Below are 25,018 nucleotides of genomic sequence, written 5' to 3' on the forward strand. Positions count from 1 at the left end.
GGCTCCTCCCCCCCTCTCTTACCTACATAGCCTCTTGTCACGGGAGCCCTGTTGCCCACTTCAGCAATTGTTTCTTGCTGTGGTTGTCCCACCTGATGATGGACGCTTGTGTTGCGCCCGAAACGTCGTGATTTAATTTATTTTATACCTATGTGACTTTACCGAAAGAACCAAAGAGTATGGATCCCTGCAGTCATGAAAACTTCAAATCTAGATTCATGACTCCTGTTTATTTCAATCAGCTTATCATTTTCAACGTTGATATAAAGTGGTTAGGTATGATTAATTTGCCGTGTTGGAATTCTGGAATATCTGAATATGTTGCCCTGCTAAGCCCTAAGCATTTCTCCAGTTTAACGCATACGGAGCATATCCACAAGAGATCCACTAAGGTGACTCTTGCCATTTTAGGGAACATGGGCTAAACGGCATTGAACTTCATTGGAACCTCCTTTGCCAGTAGCAAAATATGACAATTGGTTTTTTACCCTTTTATCTGGAAACAAAACTGACACCTTTTTTTATGGCATTGAACTTGTCACGTCAAAAAGTCACGGTGGAAAAAGTCCATCATCAAAGTTAGGTATGAAGATCTGGTGATGTGGGGCATACATCTCACAAGGCATATTAATGCCTCTCCACCAGAGAAATATATGAAAAAAAGTGCAGCCCTTTGTCATTTTACTGTTGCATTAAAATGCCTCTCAATGCCTCGATGGCAATGGGTGTACGCACGCAAGCACATGGCAATTTTAGGCTTAATTCACAAACAGAGGCTTACATAGGTTTAAATAGACACGTGCATCATGCCTTTTATCTTTGGTTCATGTTTTAGGTATAATTGGCCTGTCATTTTAATGATGTCCATCATAAATAGGTGCTAGTTGCAAATGTCAAAAGCCAACAAGAATTCAACAAACTGGTACACTATATGTGTTTATAAGCTACAATTAAGTGTTTATGTACTGAAGCATCCAACAGCAGTAGGTCATCTAAACAACATTTTGTTGGCCCGAAGTGATCTATATTTTGTATCACAGTGCCAATGTTAATTTCTACGAGGTGATATTACAGCTGTCATGTAAAAATGTAAAAAATGTTACCTGGTAAGACACTTCAGAAATGCTGCTGTCTGTACTCTGTACTGTAAAGGTGACAGGGCTTCCAACCTGAGGATACACAGCAAACATTCCAACAGTTCCTCATGCAATACAAAATAAAATGATATTAAAATATATCATACAATAAAACTAAAGTACAGTACACGCATATTCGTTGGGTCTTTCGGTAAAGTCGCATAGATAGGTTCACTAAGACGAAGGTGCTTTGCAAACCCACTGGCTATCAACAAATATTCGTTCATGAAGCCATCCATATATACAGACACAGACACAATTTCAACCGAGAAGATGGGTACGAACTTAGCAATCATTGGAAGGACGTTATCAACCAGTTTAAGTCATAACTGGCTGTGATGTTCCCATCCTGCCATCTTCCGATGTTAGTTGTTATTTTCGGCTATCCGATTTTACATTAACAGGTTACATTTCTCACACCAACATAGCCACCTCCGCGCGCCGACCTCGACGTGGCGGCGGCTCACCGACCTCCCATTAACATGCTAATCTCTCACATTAACATGGTAATCTCTCACATTAACATGCTTATGTCTCACATTAACATTGCCACCTCAGCGTGCTCGCCGTGGAGGCCGCTCTCCGATCTTACATTAACATGCACATTTTTACCTGGCAGCCCTTTTATTGGTGAAAACCCACCACCTTCGCGGTCGTTGCCCATCATTTACATTAACATTCGATGCCCCGCCCATGCTGCTGACACTTGGGCTACGCCCATTTTAAACCTTTATAAACAGTTTGCCTTTAGAGGCTAACCCTATTTTCCTGATGACGACCGCTTGTGTTGCGATTGAAACGTCGTAGTTTTTGTTATTTTCTTTGAACCTATCGACGTGACTTTACCAAAAGACCCAACAAATATGAAGTATTGCAGTTACGAAAGCTTTAAGTCAAGATACAGTACACGCATGTGTCTCACAGGCAACCAATGTTTAATTGTGCTCTATTAAAGATGAAAATCGGCCTTATAACTGACATGTATGCTTCAAAAAGATTCAACACATTCGTCAGCTGCTCATTGGTTCCATCTACCCCTCTACTCGCTGTCCACTTCTCAGGAAGCCCCACCCACTACCCAGGTAGCCCCGCCCATCATCCAGGTAGCCCCGTCCATTTCCCAGGTAGCTCCACCCACTTCCCAGGTAGCTCCACCCACTATCTAGATAGCCTCACCTACTATCCAGGTAGCCCCACCCACTACCCAGGTAGCTCCACCCACTAAGAAGGTAGCTCCACCCACTACTCGGGTAGCCCAACCCACTACGATGCTCACTCAAGTAGCCCCAGCTTTTGTCTGTATTGTGAGTTGAGACTTGAGAATGATAGCAGAATATTATTTATCAGAACAAAATCCAGATCTTGCAATTGCTTTGTGATAGCAGGGCAGTCTTTATGAAACAGATTGTCTTGGCCAAAAACTAAAATAGCTTTAGGCTAGATTTTTGCCAAGACAGAACCACAAATTTGAGAAATAATGACAATTCGTTTTTAGTGTTTCTAAAAGCATCATCACAGCATTGCACTAATGGGGCCATGGCTGCTTGACTGAATGTGGGGAGGATTTTGCGAATGATGCACTACTTACCGTGACGCTTGTTTCATCAGCTCTGACCTGAATGATGGAATAATTTTGAAAATGTTCCTCTGCCCACACTGACATGGAATTCATGGCTGCACCAAAGTGCACCTTTGCAACAACAAAAAAACACAGACACAAGCTCTCTGCATTTAGACACAGAAAATATAAGACTAGTACAAAAAACACATCACAGAACATTAATATGAGAACATGATTCTGAGAAATACAACCGTGCTTGGTGAGCGTGCTTGTGAAGATTGTAGGCGAATACCTCAATAGTCAGGTGGTTTGCTTCGTGGGAGGTTGGTACATGTATGTGGACAATTCCGTTGGGTGGTACTGTGTAAGTTAATTCAGTCTGAAGCAAGTATTCGGTTTTATCTTGGAGATCAGAAGGGTTCATCATTGCATCAGACAAGTTGTATTGTGTAACCAACACGATGAGCTTGGTCTCCAGTTCCTCAGCAGTCAATGGCAGCCCATCATATTTGTAAATGTAGATCTATAAACAAATACAGTATGCATTTATATATGTTTTTACACATAGACTTTTACGATTCATAATAGATGTGTTGGTCATGTCGTGTTAGTACAATGCCAATGTTGTGTCATACACCCTCTTCTACCCGACACAGCCGACTGAATAAAGTTCTCACGTGAACAAACACGCACATTTCTATTGCACTGCACACTTTTATGCTGGACGGCAAACCATATACAGGTAGTCCCCGACTTACGATGGAGATGCGTTACGATGACCCCATCGTAAGTCGAAAATGGCCTCGCCTACCCAGGAGTCTTAAAGAATGGTGATAATTTAGCAAAACAGAGCAATTAACAGTACCGTACTGTATAAACTATATGCGTACAGTACATCTCGGCAGCGTACCAACATACAGTATCGTACCTCGTACGCTGCTGCGTTTGCCTGCCGCGCGAAATGTTAAATATTTAACAATCTTGTCATATCGCCATCGTAAGATCGAAATATCGTAAGTCGGACCATCGTAAGTCGGGGACTACCTGTACACTTTAAAATAGTTCAACCGATGTGTTGGAAGCAATAAAAACTGGCAAGTTTGTTCACATGACAACTTTATTTATTCGGCTGTGTCGGCAAAGTACTATAGGTGTCAGAAGTCACACTTCCAATTTTCTAATTTATTTACTGTCGTTATAGCAGTGACGATTATTTACGATCACTCCTAATAAGTGAGTAAAAGCATGGACAAAAAAGTTATGGAACACGAATTTACATTTTACACTCTGATGTTGTAGGATAAAACATTTATTACAAGTATATTTAATTAAGTAGAACGTGTTGTCTATATTTATTCAAAGTTGTGCAATTTGATGTGACGTCACATTTCTTAAATCCCCCCCCCCTCGTCACACATCGTCACAAATGTCTGACCCCCCGCTAGGTGCGTGATGTCATTTATGGACGGCCCCTAAAAACAAAATACATAGTAATATAAACAATGTTTTGTATTTGAAAACTTACCTTGTCTGTAAAGTCCATACCAGGAATGAACCTCCAATTCCAATAAAAATAAATATATGCTCTGTTCTTTAGAAAGTAAATCCAGTGGTTGCTCTCAAATCTCCTGCCTAAAAAATCAAAAGACAATTGCAACATTTAACACACATGGTGCCAGGACAACTACTATATCATAATCCCTTTATTGAACATATATTTAAATTAATTTGAAAATAGGGATGATACCACACAGCACTCTTTACTATACAGTACTGTCAAATACCAAACACATAATTAAGTATCCAGCCAAATCCAAACATGAAATTTAAATGACATAGAAGAATCAAAATAAAGTTATTTAGCAAAATGAGATAATGCAGATGCAGATAAAACAAATACGGTAATGTCGTGAAATGAAAGAGAAATTCAAACAGGGTAGAAAAGTTGTGAGAGAAGCAATATGCAGAAAGTGGTGATATGAGAAAAAGATACAGACAAGATACAGATATAGAGAGCGATGCAAGAGATACAGATGGATTGTAGTGATACAAAAATCTTGAGACAAGGTGAATACGTTCTCATGTGATCTAAGATATGACAGGAGAGATGCTTTGTGATGAGAAACAAGAGATGAAAAGTGATGCATTCAGATAAAAGAGATATGATAGGATATACATGCAATTAGACGTAACATAACATACATTAAGAGATTAATTCAGAGAAGATGTAAGGGTGATATTCGGATGTGCACTCCAATGATATATGAGAGATGTTAGGAGAGGGTTGCATTCTTAAAGACAAGTTACAGCATAAAACAGATGAGATATTATACATTCAAATGAGATCAAATAAACGAGAAATATATGAGATGTATTGATATGGGCTATAGTGGATAGAGGAAAGTTTGGTTCAGATAGAAACCATAGGAGAAAGATATATTCAGAAGAGCTAGGAGGGAGATAGCAATTTAATGTTTATGATAAAGGTGCAATTGATCCAAATAAATCATGTATATATTTAGAACTGTTTTTTCATTTCAGCTTTTTTCATTAATAACATAGCTTTCAAATGACGTATAATTATTTACAAATTATAGAATTAAACTACGAATGCTCGCTAAAAAAGGCTGTCACACAAAATGAAAAAAAATGAAAAAACTGTCAAACTTCACAAATAAAAACATGGAGCAACCATCAACAATATCTTGCACGTATAAGGCCCACTATGGTCGCACTCATTTTATAAGGTCGTGCTCATTACACACAAAGTGTTTTCCACAAATGAACCATAATACCTTGCTGATCTCGTCAAGTAGCATAAACCATCACACGAACTTCGGTCATCCTCGAAGCGGCTTTTGGCTAACCATCAAACAAAGATGGTCACTGCATCTCGCGCTTTCAGATGCGCTTCTGCGGCTGTTTGGAACGCACTTCCTTCCGATATTAGGAATCCACTGGAGCTATGGACTTTTAAATCTAGATCAAAAACTAATTTCTTTATAACTGCGTTTTGTGTTTAGTTTGTATTCCTTCCCCTGCACATACATGCATACACGGTAGTGGGCCTTTACTTTTACAGGGACTGCTGATACATTTTGTCTCAAGTTGGACCTTGAGATCATTGAATGCTGACCTCTTGGTAGTTCCTACAAGCAGATTAGAAGGATCAAAGGCCTTTAGTTGTTTTGCTTCCTGGCTCTGGATCTCTATTCCAAGTAATACCAGAAATGTAAAAAAAAACATCTAATTTAAGAACATGTGTGTTTGAGGTAGCTTATTTTGGAGCTCGATTGGTTGGTCAATTTATTTTTTTATGAATTATAATGTAAGGGGCTCAGGATGCTCTGCAAGAAGAATGCTACATAAATGCAAGTTATATTATTGTACCATCTGTCAGTGGCAATCCACAATACTTTATATTTAACTGAGAAACATTTTCATTACAGTATATACGTATATTTTTGTAGCTGAATAATTTTGTTCCAATATAAACTTTGGTCACCTGGCATTGCGAGTCACTATTTAATACAAAAACAATACACATTTTCAAATATAAGAGAATGCTCTAAATTTACGAACTTTAATGAAATTTAACCATATGTCATCATTTGAAAACCAAGGAGGCAGAAATACCTGATGCGTTGTCAGTGATCTGAACAGAGATCAAAAAATAAAAGTCTTCTGTACCCTCAGGAATCATCTTCATAAGCTCACTGCGACGAAACATAAAGTATCCATCTCCAACAAGCTGTAAGAGAGTGAATTTACATCTCAAGAGGATGGCTTATCACCAGTAATTATATTGGTTAACAGTTAAATGTTCCTTATAATAGTGAGAATTTTTCAATTCCTAATTTAGTCATACATTCCAAGGCCGTAATTATAATATATATTCAAATATGCTCAAAATGTCCCTCCCAATATATTGCTATAAACAATATAAAAATAAAATTCTATGCTATGTAAATAAAAACAACAATTCGCTCAACCTTGGCCACAATATCTGGACTTATCTTCATGTAACAATGCATAGATTTATGTTTAAATGATTGTGGTTATGGTTGTACTTTCTTAATCCCTAATCTCTGTCATTACATACAATGAAACAAGAAAAGGAAAAATAATTAAAAAAAAATAAAACAGAGCAATGTAATACAATACACTATTTGACATTATTGTAAAAAAAAAAAGTCCATCCCAAGTGTTAGTGAATTTTTTAATATTTTAGGCAGGAAATTTGTTTTCAAATTTGGATTTTTTTCTGGAGGGGGGGCCCCTAGACCCCCTGGAAGATTTTGTCCCCCCCCAATGTTGACTCCATGGCTGCTGCCTTGATACATTCCCTTGACTATTGTAACCTAATAGAATCGTTCGTGTCATTACTACTATAATGAGCCAAGAATGTCTGTTTGTGTGTATCGCGGGTGACGTCACGCCACATGCCGCACCGCCACCTCCCCTCCGTCATTAATATTCATAAGCAGGTGGATTTTTACATTCACGCAGAAGGTCGAGCGAAAATATATATTTTTTCGCAAATTCGCTTTAAGTTTGACGTTTCTTTATTTCAAGTGAATCTAATAAATAATTCTACGCAGCAACAAAGTGGATGTGGTGTCTTTATTTATTTCTTCAGCACTTGAGACAAACGGTAAGTCTAATTTATGCTTCTACATTATGGTAAAATATACATTTCTCGGTGATTTTCCAGATATTGTATCGAATTCCAATTTATTTCAACCCCAGCGACCAAAAGCAGAAGAGAATAAAGTATCAGAGCAGTGAATTTGAACAAATTGAAGGTCAGTTATATACAGTGCTACAGTGACGTGAAGTGAGGTGTTTTATGACGTCGTTTTGTGCAAGAATCACTGCCATTAATACAGTGCTACAGTGAAATGCAGTGAAGTGTTTGATGACATACTTTTGTGCAATATTCACTGCCATTAAATTGACACAAGATACAATTATACTCTGCTCAATATATTCGTAAATATTACAGCTTCCGTCCTAGGCAAACAAGCTGGTTGTGGAGAATATAATAAACAGCTTAAACAAGTAGACTGTCCCTCCACAAACAATGCAAGTACTTATTACGCATACCATTGGCCACACAGCCTTCTCGAACTGATTTTTGTCAGCAACATTGATTTAACATCTGCATATCTCTGGACCAGATTCGACAGTGTCTCATAAGCAGGGAGTAGTTTATTTATTTATTCAACGAAGTCTTATTTTATGTGGAGAGAGATATATGAAGGAGACGTATTATCTGGGTATTTCATTGTTATTTATATTCTCCACAACGATGCTAATTATTATCTTGTGTTGTGTGTTTATGCAGTTTTGCGTCGAACTATAAACATCTGGAAGTTCGCCAGCCTTGGTTTAAGCAAACCCGACTCTGCTGATGAGACACTGAATATCCAAACTGGTCCAAAGGTTTCTTGAATTAAACCAATGCTATTGAGAAAAAAAATCACTCCCAATGTGTGTTAAAATAAGTCACTGAAACATAAATTTAACTCATCTGAATCCTGTTGCAGCTGAAGATTACTGTACAATACTTGTTTTAAAATATGAAGGGTATTTCAAACTATATTTCTGGGCATACTTCCTCAAATACTTCTAAATAATTTATTCATGATGATCCGGGCCACTATAACTCATTCTTTTTGTAGAACTTCCTTTATGAACTTTGCGTGAACTTTGCGTGAAAAGCAACTACATTTGGGTGAAAAAACCAGTACAGATAAAGAAACTTGGACTTTTTATTTATAGGGAAATGTAGTGAACACAACCCCTCATAATTAAATTGATTGACTTGGGTTAGGACCTGGGAGAGATTGAGCACTGGAGGGGAGTCGCTGATACCTCAGCCATCACTGTTGGGACACTCTAGGACATATCCATAGTTAATCTGTGCGACAAGCAGTCCAGGTAGATTCTTGGAGCATGCTTAGAATATCTGTGGCATGAACAGCAGTTGCCAACTATGCCAGGGATTATGGAAAATTGGACCTCTCTCTTTTGTGTTCCAGCACTTGCAATGTGCCTGGATACCTCTTGTGCTATACCTTGTATAATGCTATATCTAAATTATGCATATTTACGTATGCATGTTTTATTTAGGAGAGCTGGGATGTGGTTATTATATTGTAACAGTTATTGAGTATCATTTTGATTTGAACTGTAGTTTGAGTGTGAACTCACCTATATCAGAGTTATTGTGGCAATGACATTGCTAGATTTTGTCGCCGGAGGTGTGATTGAACTGACCTGCCAAGGGTTGGAAGATTCGACCATTGGGTGTAATATAGCCAAATGGAACTGGCCATACCTGCTTTTGCACACAAAGGATTCCGATAGGAATTAAATCTGGGGTATATGAAACAAACTCGGCAGACAGCTCTAGCTTGTCAATGGTATTTCCCAAATGGGTTGAGGCCTGTATGTGTAGTTTAAAGAAAGATGTTTAAGAAAGTGTTAGGTAAGGCTTATGTAGTGGTATAGCGCTGGCTGCTGGCGGAAAATGGTAACTGCGGTGTACGGCAGTACCCAAGTCAGCACGCCACGACAGAGAGGGGGACATCTCGGGGAAAGGTCACAGAAGGGGCCCATTGGGAAGCCCCGGGAACCCGCTAGTAGGTTCCAGAAGGGGGGCGTAGTCGGGGCGGAGCATGGCCACGCTGGGAGTATAAGAGGGGGCCCCAAGCGGGAGCTCGGTGCTGTTGCTGGAAGTTATCACCATCTCCTCGTCGTCTCCGTCTTCACCATCCCGGGGTGCTGTTAGTCAGACTGCCTACCAACTGTTCTAACTAAGTAGTGCCATCGACAATAGACGGTCTTAATAATAATAGTGTGCACTCACGTAGGGTGTGTATATATTCCGATAGTGCTTGTTAAATAAAGAAGTGCCTCCAAGTATGACTGTCTCCGATCTGCATCACTACACTTAAGTGAGCCAGGATTGATTAATGCTAAGAAAGATTGAGAAGCAGCATAATTTGTTGTTGGAAATAAGTAGTTATGTTCTGAAGCTGTGGAAATGAATATTATATATTGTAAAACCTGTAATTTTATAAATTGATCATCAGTGGTAGAAAGGAACATTATAAAATTTGTGGTACGTGGTGCAAATTGAGATGCAGTGCATTTTTCTTACAAATGCAAATTGTGTCAAGTCCACTTTGAAGCAAAGTTATGTGCCTCAAAGGATGTATTTAATGCATGTTATTAATTGTATGTTGAAAAATATCTTCGAATCTCAACCATGATATGCAAATTGAATATGGATCTAGTTAAACCAGAAGTAATTTGATTCTTGCCTTATAAGATCACAATCACCCTATATTCACACTTTAAAAAAATTCACTGAAGACAGCGACTCAACATAATATAATGAGAGATGTAGAGAATAATCTGAATACAGTATGCTCAAAAGGTCTACATGAATGTATCAGTTATGATTCACTTACATTAATATGTTGCGTTATGATGTCTGCGGGGTTATTTTCTGGATGTATGGTGACTGTTGCTGTGCCTTCAACAGCCTTGCCCTGGTACCTGCATGCCATCACACACTTTATGTTACTGAGAAACATTAACATATTTAAAGCTGTGGAAAGCCTATCCAAACTCACACAATTACTTTGCAAGGTATAACATTGTGGATACAAATAGTACATGTTATCACAACCAGATCTGCCTTCCCTCTCACCTGCCACCCAGCATTGTGAAGTATGGAAAACATCTTCAATGACCGACACAGCAAGGAGAGCCTTTCATCCAGCGATGGATTTGATGTGTATCATAATATATATTTTTCATCTTGCAATATCGATAAAATGGAATAAGATACGTTAAAATATCTTTATAAACTGGACGGCATTTTAAATAAAAAAAATATATAAACTCAGAAAGTTGTGTCTTTATAACTCACATACCATGCCGATATAAATCCAGAGACATCTTCATTTCCATCAAGATAGAAGTAGGATGCAACATCAATGAACACATGATCTGGGGATTCAAATGACAGCACATCTGTAAGCATGAACCCTTTAGCCTTTCTTTTATAAAGATTCCTGATGTCACTTGATTAAAAACAACACTGCAAATGAAATGTATTACAAAAAAATGTTTACACTCATTCTTGACTTAAAAGCTTTCGTGACTGCAGGAATTCATATCCTCTTTTTTCTTCCTGATGACTAACGCTTGTGTTGCGATCGAAACGTCGTATTTTTTATTTTATTTTCTTGAACCTATCTACGCGACTTTACCAAAAGACCCACATAATATGAATTCACACTAATTATTTGTAATTATGTAAGAAAGCGGTATGACACACATGCATTTGCCTAAAGAGTGTACATCAGATACTAGCTTTACTACCCGGCTTCGCCCGGGACTTGCATTCACCACGCCCGGCCGCCTTTGTCTCCCCAGTGGCGATGTTCACACACCACACCAGTTACTCGTTTGAGGCTGAGTCGACCTAGGGGAGGCCCAGGACCAGTTCAAATAATCGTCACCGGTGGTGGCCGTGAGCCGAACTCGGGTCGCCGGGTTCATAGCGCAGCGCGCTTACTACACTACTGCTCACCACACACACACGCGCGCGCGTCCATAGGTACACATACACGCACTTGCAGCAGACACACAACTTTCAGGGTGCGTACGGCAGTAAACGACTGAAATAATAAAGCAATGCTGCGCGAAGAACGCCTTAGACCTGCAACACATTTGCATTTCACTTTACCCGCGATCAGCAGGCACCCTCCGTTACGCTTCCGCACACGGGTCACATGCATGACAGATGTAACGTCACAGCTCACTTGCTGTGCAAATATATGCATTATTGCGCCCCCCCCCAAAAAAATATTTTTATAATTTTTGCATGGTGTACAGTTTGGAAAGTACCCACATGGCATATTTCAAGTTTGTTGCATGTCGGGAAGTACGCTAATCTTTTTGAACAGACACATCACAAATTTCCCTTTTATATATATAGATGTTAGAGCTATTAAGCAACATGGAGCATACTCCAATATTGCCAAGGTTTAGGTTTGTCAATCGGGGTTTGTCCATACTTCACCACGTTGGTCAGTGGGTTGGAGATAGCAGCTTATTTTATCTCACCTCTTGCCAAGTACCTGACTGGTATGGTGCCCCCATCAAATGAAGCTCATGTCTTCAAAGCTTTCAAGATTCTTTACCATGTCAAGGTGGTGGCTCGTTCAGTATGTTAGTCATTTGTATATCTATACATCAATGTGATGGAGGCTATGAGCCATCTTTATGAAATAGCGTTAAGGTCCATTTAAAGTCCATTTTCAGTCCAGCAACATCCAGCTTATGCGCAATTAAGTTTCGTCCCAAGGCTCAATATTAAGATCTATAAAATACTTTTGTGAATATTTTTAAATTTTGACTTTTGGAAATTAAACACATGAAAAATGTGTCAGATCAGTAATGGAAACATATTCATACTGTGTATATTCATAAGAATGCTAAGGTGAGCATTAAACAATTTTGTAAGTGTAATATAAATCAGTGTTAATGACGATGTGTAACTATTTTCATCCTGTGTTGACAAAAGTATCAGAATTGAGTGCAAAACTGCTTACATTGCTCACGGATTACCTGCTACCGTGAATAGGGGGCCCTTCTGAATCGTAAGTTGTGCAGTTAAGACACCCTTCATAGACACAATTTGGAATGACATTTTACTACTGTACAGATATATACAATGTATTAAGTGACATGGCTTGAACGCATGCTATTGCATTACGACAACTAGAAGAGCATAGTAAATACTCACCATAGTTTTCAACATAGAAATAGTAATTATAATTGTCCTTAAAAAAGACAAAAACATTCAGTTAATCAAGAAGTTTGTATTATTTATCTTAGTCAGAAATCAATGTATTATTCAACGAGTACTTATAAAACACGATAAGGTGGCACACACATATCTGCTGTTGGCATTACAAGTTAGTTTCATGAAGTGATACTTATTTCATCAATCCGAGATCGCTTATTTGAATTTGCATACTTCTAGCTATGAATCAAGCACTCTTTCAAAGCAATAACATTTATATTGATTCTAGATTTGAAGCTTTCGTGACTGCAAGTATTCATATTCTTTGGTTTTTTCGGTAAAGTCACGTAGGTAAAAAATAAAAATTTATAAAAGTAAAATAAAAATAAAATAAAAATCACGACGTTTCGGAGGCAACACAAGCTTCCGTCTTCAGGTGGAACCGTCACAGCACGTTTGCTGTAATCAAGTAAATGAGAGATTCCAAGGGATACTACCCCGTATATATACTGGTTGAGGGGGGGGGGTGGGCCAGGGCCGGCCCCCTTTAATTATTATGGTAAGGTGCGGCTTGAGACTACGGCTAGTCTACATAACAAAGGACTGAGCCTTTATTATGGTAAGGTGACAGTAACTCAAGAATAATTGTCTGTCAAATAAGATGGTCCAAATATGTGTAGTTAAATCTTTTTTGCATGGTTAATCACATCGTGATGATGGTTACAAACTGAGTAATCATTGTTTAGATGTGATTAACCATGCAAAAAAGATTTAACGACACATATTTGGACCATTTAATTTGACAGACAACTGTTCTTGAGTTACTGTCACCTTACCATAATAAAGACTCAGTCCTTTGTTATGTAGACTAGCCGTAGTCTCAAGCCGCACCTTACCACAATAATAAAAGTGGGCCGGCCCTGCCCCCCCTCAACCAGTATATATACGGGGTAGTATTCCTTGGAATCTCTCATTTACTTGATTACAACAAACGTGCTGTGACGGTTCCACCTGAAGACGGAAGCTTGTGTTGCCTCCGAAACGTCGTGATTTTTATTTTATTTTTATTTTACTTTTATTAATTTCGATTTATTTCCTACGTGACTTTACCGAAAAAACCTAAGAATATTTATATTGATTTACAGTTTTCAGGCAGTCTCTGATTTATGACGATCTACATTTAAGACATTTATAAAACGCCACCATGGATCGATTTACGATGCAGAAACTTTATTTATGACGCATCATCCGACATGACTCCGAACACATTTTAATAATCAGTCTGATTCCGACATGACTTGGTGTGGAGCTTTTGTTATTTTCAAGTGTTTTTATGGAATTTTACCTAAGACCCTGTTAAATATGTCTGAAAAAAACCCATCAGAAAGTGACATTTCTACTGTTTCTACTGTCTATGGAAAAATAGGGTCCGACGGGGTTTCCAGGAACACGGGGACTGCCAGTATACTGATGAAATAAACACGTCAAAAAGAGCCGGATGAAGTTCATTTAGAAAGCTGACTTGGATAAAAGCCAATATGCCTAAATATGCCATTTTTATTCAGTGCATATTGCTAATTATGACATGGGTCAGCAACGTGTGAACTGGAAAACTGGAAAAGGTCAAAATTGTGCCAAGCATGAGGCGATGGATGCTTCTAATGAAATGTTTAGGAAAGTAAGTGGGCTTGGAAAGGACACATCCCTAGACGGGCCAATAAATGAGAATGGTGACAGAATGGCAGCCAAAGGTCGGAATAGACCTGAGAAAACGACCAAGGAGATGGAGTAATAAGATCACTTCATGTGCAGGAATGAGATGCGAGTGTTGCTTTGTGGGATTATGGGGAATGACAGCCATGGCAAGGCCTTCATCTAGCAATGAATAGACCATGACGGATGATGTTGATAGTATATACCAGAGTTGCCAAGCATCTTGACCAGCATACCAAAATCTTAATATGGCTGAGAACCAAAAGACACATCACGTGGCATGGTCACGTGAGGTGGTCATGGAGCATGTTCCCTTGGGCTGGTTGGCCATAGATAAAAAAAAATATGCGGGAGGTTTCTGGGAGTACGCAACTCTGTCTCTGCTGCCAGAAAATAAACAACTTTTAAAACTTTGTTTTATTTGACCAGGTAAGGCCCACTGAGCTATATAGCCTTTTTCTTAAGTGACCTAGCCAAATATGATAGCTTATCATGTGACATTTATAGTAGCCAAATACTCTAATCATATGTTTCTAAATGTGGGGGCAAAACCGGAGGGCCCGGAGAAAAATCCATGCTACCACACGCAGAGAGACACACAAACTCCAAATATACAAGCATCAGGGTTGGGATCGAACCCACGACCTCCTGCTACCAGGCAAGGCAGCTAACATCTCGCCACCGTGGAACAAGTGCCTCAAGTCATTCCCACTTTTGCAGATTTTACCTATCAAATTAAGTAATAAATGAGCTGCGTCTTTAACTTGCTGCAATTAATCTGCCTGGAAACCACATGCAGTTTTAAAGCCACTGATTAGCCACCCCTGGTATATAATTTATCTTAAATGTGGAATTTAGACAATGGCATAAGCATGCAATAGCTTACCCTTACATATGATATCCTTGGGTGTTTAATAGTTATTATCATGTATATATAGAGAAAACATCTCCACATGATTGTCAATAACACTGCCATACAGGAAAAATACATTTAACATGTATAACGATATGCCTATATGTTCCTTTGAAGGCAGTGTTATTGATGAATGCTCTGAGTTGTTTGTGTTTGAGCACCAATTCCAATTCATGATCACCGTTTACTCAAGTCATCAATGCTGACCATGCTGTGTTATGAAATGCTCACCGTTTTACTGCATTTGACAAGTCCACAGTTTATTAATCATCACAGCTACATTTTAAATTAAAAGCAGAAGTCTATGTGGTCCATTACTTACCGATCCTGCCTCCACATGTATATACCATCTTCCCAGTGTTGCCTGGGCAGAGAGTGGGTAATGTAGTGACACTACTCCGCTCTCTTCTCGTACATTCTGCCAGGTCTCCATCAGGACTCCATTTGGATTCTACAGACCAGCAAAATCATTACGAATAACCAAGTGAAACCATACACAGTATTGGGCAATTTTGTTGTTTTAAGTCAACGTGAATGTTTTGATATTCAGATATTATTCATGATCCTTCAGTATATAATCAACATCACGATCTTCATGAATTTATCTTTATACGTGTACACCCCTTAAAAGCAAGATAATAAATAAATTATGGTATTCATGCTGTTCCTATTGTAAAAAAAGATATCACGAAGGTGCTATGGCTATTTAAGCGTTACTATCTCCATCTTCAGTCGACTACTGCAGATGGGCCAGACAGCAAGACTGCGGGGACTACATCTTGTGTGTGTGCACTTTGTGGCACTTCAGCGTGTGAACATTGTGTTTTATTTACTGCTTGATTTTCAAGCTGTTTATGTTTTACAGCCCTTTATCAATCTATTGCTAGATGAGGGCCTCCCCACGCCGTGAAAGTTATGGGGGTTATTTCTCTATACTTCATGTTGGTCAGTGTGGGTTGAAGTCTGCAGAGCATAGACATGGGACCATAGTACAGTACAACATTTTGTTTAACTGTCCTCTGTGGTCTACCACGTAGCCCTGCATCCTATAACACATTGTATGCTTAGCTTTCAACATCTGACAAGGTCAGGTACATTTGATATATGGAAAACAGTCTATCTTTATTCATAGTAAATGCATGATCTGTAGATGCCTGTGAAGTTAGTCACGAGACTCTGAATGAACATACCGTGAGAGAGATGTTGAAGGGTTCCAGGTAAGGCAACTTGTTTCTGTAGACACCGAAGACACTGAATCGCACTGTCTTACCAGGCGCATGGTAGTAATTGGCAAACAGCACAATTAAGTTCACGTCTACATTATGGTAATATCCCACACTAGTGGAAAATATCTCTTGATCTCCTGATTTGCCCATCAGGCTCATCCACGTCCAATAGTTGTTCTGCACCATACCGAGGTCCTCCTACATAGACAGACAATCACTATGAATTCAGGAAGGCAGATCGTGGTGAGTAGCAAAGAAATGCATTCCAAACGTACATTGGATGAAATGTGTTTCTTTGGTTGCATACAAGCACAATCGGAAAGGTGATGCATATGTGAGAATCAGCACACTTTCAAATGTTTCAGGATTAAAGTTCTCTCATTATTTGAAAACAATACGATATATTTATTAGAGGCTTTGTCAATGCAGTTCACTGCTGGGTGAAGGACTCCACATGCTATGTCATTCACGGAGGTTATTTGACCACACTTTATCACAATGTCCAGTGTGTACTAGTGAAGGTGGGAACCCAAGACCAATTCAGACACAGTATCACTTGCTGTTGATGTTAGCTATGGCTGGAAATCAAACTCAGGTCACGGGGTTCAGAGCAGTGTGCTAACCACTAAAATATATATAACTTAAAACAGTGAGACTCAGCATTGAAAGTGATATTAAAGATGAAAAAAAATATGTTAACACATTACAGATGGTCAAAAACCATGGAGTAGGTTTCATTCTTCCAAGTAAAACAAATATGAACGGAAATGTAACTAAGATTGGGTATCACACATTAATGTACACCAAGTTCTATTTTTTTAATGAAAATAACAAAGTAGGAAAATGCAATGACATAAGAAATCACACAATATTAAAAAGATTAAATAAGAGTAATTGTTTCCATTAATTATGGACTGGATAAATGTTATGCCAATCATCACAAGCAATAGTTGCCCCAGTATCTCCTTTTGTAAGTATTCATTGCCGAATATCTGAACTGATCGCAGTTGCCCCTCATGGGAAACTCGGTCGGCAACTTCCAATTATATCAGAGGTCACGTTACTGCCTCAAATCAAGCTCTCTTCAATAGAAAAATTGTGGAGTCAAGTCCGTGCCTGAGTAGGACCTGGGCGTGTTGGTGTCGTGTGAAAATATGGTTTGACGGTGTGCTGTGACCGTGTGATGTGATGGTGTGGTTATGACATTGTGTGGTGTGACCGTGTGATGTGATGGTGTGGTTATGACATTGTGTGGTGTGACCGTGTGATGTGATGGTGTGCTGAGTTGCCATTCACTTGCGGTTACTACGTTGCTGGTGATGATTGCTGGCAATGGCTGCCATATTTTGCAGAAGTGGGTGAGAGGCAACTCTTTGAGGGACATTAAATTCATTGTATGACCAATTATTTCTTAATTGGACGATGCATTATTTTATCATGTAAAAATACACTTAGATAAAATGTGATTATTCCGCTCACAATACATATACAAAACTCCATGTAACATGTAATAATGTGTAATGCATGCAATTGATATGCAAATGATGGAAGTGGTGGTTCAGTGATTAACATACTGCACTATAAGTAACATATATTAATACATATTTATCAATCTATCCAGGAGAGCCACGCTTGGACTCTTTTTCAGGAGGGTCATGCATTGGGTTTTCATTTAAACGTTTTCATACAATTTATGAGTGTATTTTAAACGTGGGAGGAGACTGAAGCACCCTGAGAAAACGCACGTGCGCGAGGGGGCAATACTCTTTCTCCATACAGATGTAAACAGATTGTGATTATTCCACTTGCTGTACTGCCTTCTCCTGGCGAGCCAGGTTATGGCACCTCAATGCTCGCGGGAAGGCAGCTTCACAACATTTGTGTTATCCACTAACCCTTGCCTCCAATGCTGGATTTTACAGGCATGCGCCACCACCGCCCACGATATAAACCTGGTGATCAGAGTGTGATTCCCATCTATGACTGATATTAGTGCCGAGTGATATCTGAATTTATCCTGAGCCTTCTGCTTCACCAACCCATTGAACAATGTGGTGATGCATGGTTACATAACTCCACGATTGATATGGTGTTTCGAGGCACTCATTCAGCGGTGGAGTGACAATCAGTTGTAAATATGTGAATGTACACTGTATGCTAATGTGGCAAAGACTACAAATGAGACAAAATATGAATTATATTAACTGCATCTCATCTCTGCAACATGACAATCCATCAACTCCCTTTGAGAAAGGTAGGGAAATAACTTCCCCTGTGATCCAGCATATGCATGAATGAGGCACTCCACACTCCACGAGTGAACAATAACAGTACTGCATTGCTGATGTTGACTTCGGGGTTGTGAAAATAGCATCAATAAAACAAACTTACACGTGTAAACGTCATCATTGTAGTTGTACCTGTAAAATATAAAGGTCTTATGATGTCACATATTGAATAAATGTATGACTAACATTTTTTAGGTAAATATTGACGAAAGTAATATTTCAGTGGACTGGGAGAAATTGTATTAACACATTTGTGAAAAAAATTAATTTACTACATTAATATACAATATTCCATTCTATAATCTGTGCCTATAATTTGCAGCCATATATTTAAATAATGCCTAGACTTGGCAGCCTCGCCAACTATACTGTCATTATTTGCAAATAATTATGAAAATTAGAATACAAATCCCTGAACAACTCCAAATGTGCCTCTTTTAAAATATCCACAATTCCAGAAGTTTGGCAAATTAATGTACAGAAACGTGTTTGTCCATTAAGGCTAGGGCAGTGCTACAGAATTATGAGATAATGCGTCTTATGGTGTGGTCACTCAAATTATTGTAAAGAGAGCATAGATTCCTCCTACTACCATTCCTTCTTGACCAACGGATGCTTCCTGGCTTTATATATAGAGTATGTAAAACAATAGCAACTGCAGAAATTCCATGGCTCAGAGGAAGAGTGTCTAAAATACAGACAATAAGAAATTAAGCAATACGACATTAACTGGGACAAGAGGTAACAGAAAATATCTGAGATGACTCTGATGGTTTTGACACGTTTCTAGAATGGATCCGGAAAGAATCCCATGAATGGTATTACAAACCAGAGTACACGATACAAGAAATAGAGGAAGAGTAAAGATGTGCTGGATTGAGTCGGTGAAGAATGACCTTGAACAAAAAGGGCGACAAGTTTTGGAAGCCCCGAGGCCGGTGCAAGACAGAAACATGGGAAGAGTCCTCATTTGGCCCCATCTCTGCTACATAAAGATTAAGGGAAACAAAGCAGAAGATATCTATTTATGGCCTCTTAGTTTGAACATTTTCTTAAGTTAATGTTTCAACAATTTTCAATCCCCTATTTAGTGTTATTGGTGCTGAATCTGATCATTTTAAAAAGGTTATTTTTAAAGAGCTGCAGACCTCCAATGATAATTATCTAAAAATGCTGTCACGATTAAAATGTTAAACCTCCATATGTCAAAGTGTCCTTTTTGACATATGTACGTCCTCTATTTTTAGTGAAATCATTATTGTCAGAGTTTAATTTAAAATCCATGATAAAGCCTATGTGTTAAACTTAATTTAAATGTCCATCTTATAACGTTTATAATATCATATGGAGGTTGTTTTTCTTTGCACGTTCACAAAATTACCCTCGCTTACCAGCGCTCACGTCGTTGAGCTCCTTGGAGATTCCGTTGGGCTCACTTTTGAATGTGACATTGACGAGCGTCTCATTGCCAGGCCCAGGTAGGAGTGAGAAGCCCATGTTGAGGTCAGATTTAATCCATGAGGAAGAAGGGAAAGTGGCAAGGTAGGTGGTGCTGGTGTGTGAGAACATAAAAAATAGTTACTCTGTGGTATAGCACATTTCATTTAAAAAAAACCTTGTTGTATGTTACTGTTTGCTTTTGATGGAAATGCATGACGAAGTTGGCATGAAAATTGTAACATAATTTGCAATTGCTTATCCAATACAATAAGCGACCACAGATGGGTGTGATGGAACGTAGTCAAAGACAGGGAAAAACTGATTACAAGTGAAACCAAGATCATTTACATTAAAATAATATACGGCAGAATGTGGCTTTATGTTGACTCTAAGTAATGCACTCAAGTGCCTAGAGAATCAAAGTGACAAAATGGATATCACCACTTAAAATCATGAATGAGCTAAAATAGTGATGGATAGTACAATGAAAGTGAAGGGAGGGTTAGAAAGTACACGGAGCAAGTTTCATGAAACCATAAAATACATGTTGAAGAGAATGAGAAATAAAAAAAATGATGAAAACGTAAAACTGCTGATTGGATACAAAGAACTCTGTAAAACGTTTAGGAAACAAGGGAAAACACGTGATTTAAAATGCCATTGCGAGTAATGGGAGGCATGAAGTGCACCACAAATTACGTTGACATTTCAAAAATGATTGACCTTTCTGAGTGGAAGATTGAATCACAGCTGACGACAGACACACCATCTTAAAATAAGTGGAGGAATGTTGTGCTGATCTCTGGCACAAAACAATGCATCATTATAGCCCATCAGATGAAGAACTTTTGATTTAAAGCTTTCGTGACTGCATGGATTCATATGCTTGGTTCTTTCGGTAGTCACGTAGAAGGAAAATAATAAAATTATATAGTTTTATATTTATTTTTCCCTTCTAGTAAATATTGTTTTATAGTTATATTATTTTATTTGCCTTCTACATGACTTTACCTCAAGAACCAGGAATACAAAATAGACAGTTTATTTATTTATGTTACCAGGTAAAGCCCACCGAGGTAACTTATTTTTCAGAAGCGACCTGGCCACCAAATGACAGCTCAACAAAGTGGTTTATAGTGTGGACATTTATAGCAGCCCGAATAATGTGAATGCTGGGGGGGGGGCTGAGGTAGATGCAAGGTTAGTTGGTGTTAGTAGTTAGTTGGTGTTAGTATTAGTTGGTAGATTGGTGAGAACGGGTCGTATAGGTATGTTTAGCTTGGCGGGAGCTAGGTGGGGCTATTTGAGGTTAGTTGAGTGACTGGATTAGTTGGATAGGGTCGAGTTAGTCTGGGTTCACTCTATTTGTTTCGTGTGTGTGTGATTACAGTAGTTCAATAAAGTGTTTGTGCCTGACCCCGTGTCGTCCCTGCGTGTTAAGAGACGAGATCTCGGCCCGGCCCGACCGCGAAACGTCGCGACCTCGCCACAGCAGACGTGGGTGAGCGATTGCCCGCGAAATCGGAATCGAATCTAAGAACAAATCGGAATCTACAGTTTAACGAGCGGATATCAACATAGATTCGATCCGCTCAGGTCGATCCGAATCGATCCAAAGCCACAGCAGCCTGGAGGGCCCAGAGGTTATGGCAGTTGTTTCTCGATAATGTTCAGAAGGGGGCCCACTTTGGTCGACAAGACATCAACTCACATAATCTGTCAACCCACACGGTTTACCCCGTATTATTGTGCAGGGACATTGAGTTTGCAGGTCCATACGGCGTTACAGCCGTTTCAATACGGCAGAAGTAGCAGCATACTGTATGAAAGAGAGGAAAACTCCTGGACCAGATGTTGTAACTGTCCACATCAAAGAAGCGGGACCATTTGATGGAACGATTAAATGCGGTGAAAATACAACATTTCCACCATTCAAAACATTTACAACGCCGACCATGGTCTATGGCCACTCAAATTCTGCAGGGGCAAAAATAAACACATTCCTGCGGAGGGAGCTGGTAGGAACGTTGGGTTGCTCGGTCAATGGCCAGGGTCAACGGCGGCGTGGTGTATTCCGCAAATATGCCTGACTGTGAGGGTGGGCACAAGCCGGCGTGAGTAGGTTAAACGTTGAGTTTTATAAGGGCACCACGGGGTGACCAGGCCCTCCACACCCAGCCCCACCCTCCCACCCAGCCCCTCCCCTCCCCACCTAGCCCCTCCCTGCACGACGGACGGACACAATAATCCCCTGTGGGCTGGTGTAACCAGGAGGTTCCTACCAGTAAAAAAAGAAATCTGGTGAGTTGTCACATTTTTTTTATTTGCACGGCTAACTGCCTTAAAGTTCCATGAGGCAATGCAATTAAAGTTTTGTTGTTTAAGTTCGGTTGGGCCTCTTCGAGGAGCTCGAAACACAGCTGAACATATACCCAGTGCAATTAATGAACGCAGTTCAGGATCAAAGTTAATGAAATTAAAGAGGTGAGCAACAGCAGAATAGAGTGATTTTAATGACTGCTTACAATGAAAAGCAACTTAGCAGCGTGCATGAAAACGTTTCGGTCAGTGCACATTTACCCGCTTTGACATGAATTAGAAACGTGAAGACCAATCAAAAGCTTAAAAGTGCAAATAAGCATTGAGATATGTATTCTCTCACAGTGACAGAAAGAGTAACACATGGACCAGGCAGCAAAAGAGGACAACAATCATGTCGGGTGCTTTGTTAAACGTATCTGTACGAATGCTCATAGATATTATTTGTCTGGAAATTCCCCAGGCGGATGGACTAGAAATAATATTTTAACTAAAATAGATGAATTGAGGTAATGCTCCATAAACATGCGTTTTTAATGTATTTAATATATCAATAATAGAAAGTGGTGTTTGAGGGATTTCCGCTGTTCGAGACTAGCAATGGACTTGCAACCAAATGAGAAACTCGCCTGACAGCACGTCCACTTGTGGGGAGCGGTGGCGCAGCGGTTAGCGCTACGCTGCGATACGAACCCAGTGACCTGAGTTGGATTCCCGCTCACGGCCAACACCAGTGACGACTATCTGAACCGATCCTGGGCCTCCCCTAGGTCGACTCAGCCTCAAATTAGTACCTGGGTGTAATGTGTAAACATCGCCACTGGGGAGACAAAGGCGGCCGGGCATGGTGCTGCCACGCACCGCCTCGTGTGCCGTGCCGGCCTTCATAGGTGCTCGCTAACAGCACTTGCCCAGCAGTCTGTTAAGGCTATATGGGGGAACTTTGGTTTTTTTGTGGACATGGAGAGATGATATCAGCTTGTGTGCTAGATGGATTGTTACATTGCAAGGCCATGAGATGGTGATGACTTAGGGAAGCCATTTAAAAGTGTACAGATTATGTATGCTGATCAAATCGTTATGTTCCAGTACATTAATGGTGGTGCGAATGATGGTATATGCATTTGTGTGGATATGCACAAAAAATGGCAATTTGTTCAAGGCAGAGAGCAACATATTGAACAAATAAATACATTCTTGATTTGAAGTTTTCATGACTGCAGGAATCCATACTCTTTGGTTCTTTCGGTAAAGTCACGTAGGTAGAAAAATAAATAAATACATTACTTAAACATTATACTCTTGGTTTTTTCGGTAAAGTCACGTAGAAGGGAAATAATAAAATAATAAACCATATTCTTTCCCTTCTACGTGACTTTACCGAAAGGACCAAAAATATGAATCCCTGCAGTCACGAAAGCTTTAAATCGAAAAGAAACATTATACTTGTAATATTTAACAATTCAATATTTACAACACATTTGTCAATTCACTTCGAGATGAAGGCCTCAAATCGCATGCTATTCAAAGGGGGTTGACTATACTTCACCACCCTGGTCAATGAGAAAGTGGGCCCAAGACCAGTTCAGATATGACTCATCACATGTTAACTGGCCACGAATTTAACTCAGGTGAGTGTGTTAATTGTGCAGTAAGATAACCACCGCACCACTGCTTCCCCACCAATCATGTTTTGTGTTGCGCAGTTAATACACCTAAACACTTTGCTTATTTAAAAAAATGAAGTTATGAGTGTTTAATTTAAGCTCATATTTTGGCATTTCATGTTTTTAATTGGATTTGTTGTTAGATAAGGATTACACTCAACACAAACTTTCAAAAAGTGTTTCCTTTTTTATAACGTGTCAATGAATCTGCTCAGCGTACATACATTCACAAGACTTTTTACCTTTGAGCAACCGTGGCCGTTATGAGGAGGAGAAACAGTCGCATCTTGAGTGAGATGCTGAAAATAATAACAACAAACGTAACTAGACCACCATTTGCTCGATGTAAATCATGTGCAAGGTAATACATATCTCAAAAACAAACAATTCAAAAGTTCTTAGTTCATTGCAGCAGGGTCCAGATTGGGATTATGTAGTTTTATTTTTACGTACAGCGCTTTGAGATACTTCAATATGAAAGGCGCTTTATAAAATATAGGTTATTATTCTAGGTTGCAGATTCTACCGCTGAATACATCTCTTGTGTTCATGATAAACAGCTTCAGCGGCAAATGAACGTGGACACTAAAAAGGAAAATGAAACAAAAGCTAAAACGGGGGCGAAAAAGTTTGGAGAGGTGCATGTCTAAAATGACACTTGACATGTGAATAGAAACACATGGATTAGCGAATATCACATTGAGACATCATATTGTCCGTGAAGAAAAGTGGGTTTGGAAAGGACACGTCGTTTCGAGGGGACGATGCTGCCCATTGGGCGAGACTAACGATGAATTGGAAGTCAAAGGAGAGAATGCATCGGGCAGAGCGTCCACCGTGGAGATGTGGAGTCGCTGGGTAGATGAATACATCTCAAGGTTGTGAGACTCCGATGGCTTGAGGAGGCCTTCATCAAGCAGTATTTA

The 25,018-nt window shown here is 39.4% G+C and overlaps 1 protein-coding gene across 1 annotated transcript in view; it reads right to left on the reverse strand.

Moving 5' to 3' along the window:
- Positions 1-24,462, reverse strand: part of LOC144945732 (CD109 antigen-like) — a 46,558-nt gene extending 22,096 nt beyond the window's left edge. Inside the window, exons 1-13 of the mRNA XM_078874303.1 lie at positions 24,335-24,462; positions 20,058-20,218; positions 18,770-18,798; positions 16,343-16,576; positions 15,475-15,603; positions 12,527-12,563; positions 10,647-10,722; positions 10,179-10,266; positions 6,334-6,448; positions 4,223-4,329; positions 2,990-3,220; positions 2,725-2,826; positions 1,104-1,169 (exon numbers count right to left, since the gene is read on the reverse strand). Coding sequence (XP_078730429.1) covers positions 1,104-1,169; positions 2,725-2,826; positions 2,990-3,220; positions 4,223-4,329; positions 6,334-6,448; positions 10,179-10,266; positions 10,647-10,722; positions 12,527-12,563; positions 15,475-15,603; positions 16,343-16,576; positions 18,770-18,798; positions 20,058-20,218; positions 24,335-24,462 — 1,503 coding nt within the window. The remainder of the gene's footprint in view (positions 1-1,103; positions 1,170-2,724; positions 2,827-2,989; positions 3,221-4,222; positions 4,330-6,333; positions 6,449-10,178; positions 10,267-10,646; positions 10,723-12,526; positions 12,564-15,474; positions 15,604-16,342; positions 16,577-18,769; positions 18,799-20,057; positions 20,219-24,334) is intronic.
- Between the last annotated feature and the right edge of the window lie 556 nt (positions 24,463-25,018).

This window comes from Lampetra fluviatilis, chromosome 38 (genome assembly GCF_964198595.1).
Source record: "Lampetra fluviatilis chromosome 38, kcLamFluv1.1, whole genome shotgun sequence".
NCBI classification, from domain to species: domain Eukaryota; kingdom Metazoa; phylum Chordata; class Hyperoartia; order Petromyzontiformes; family Petromyzontidae; genus Lampetra; species Lampetra fluviatilis.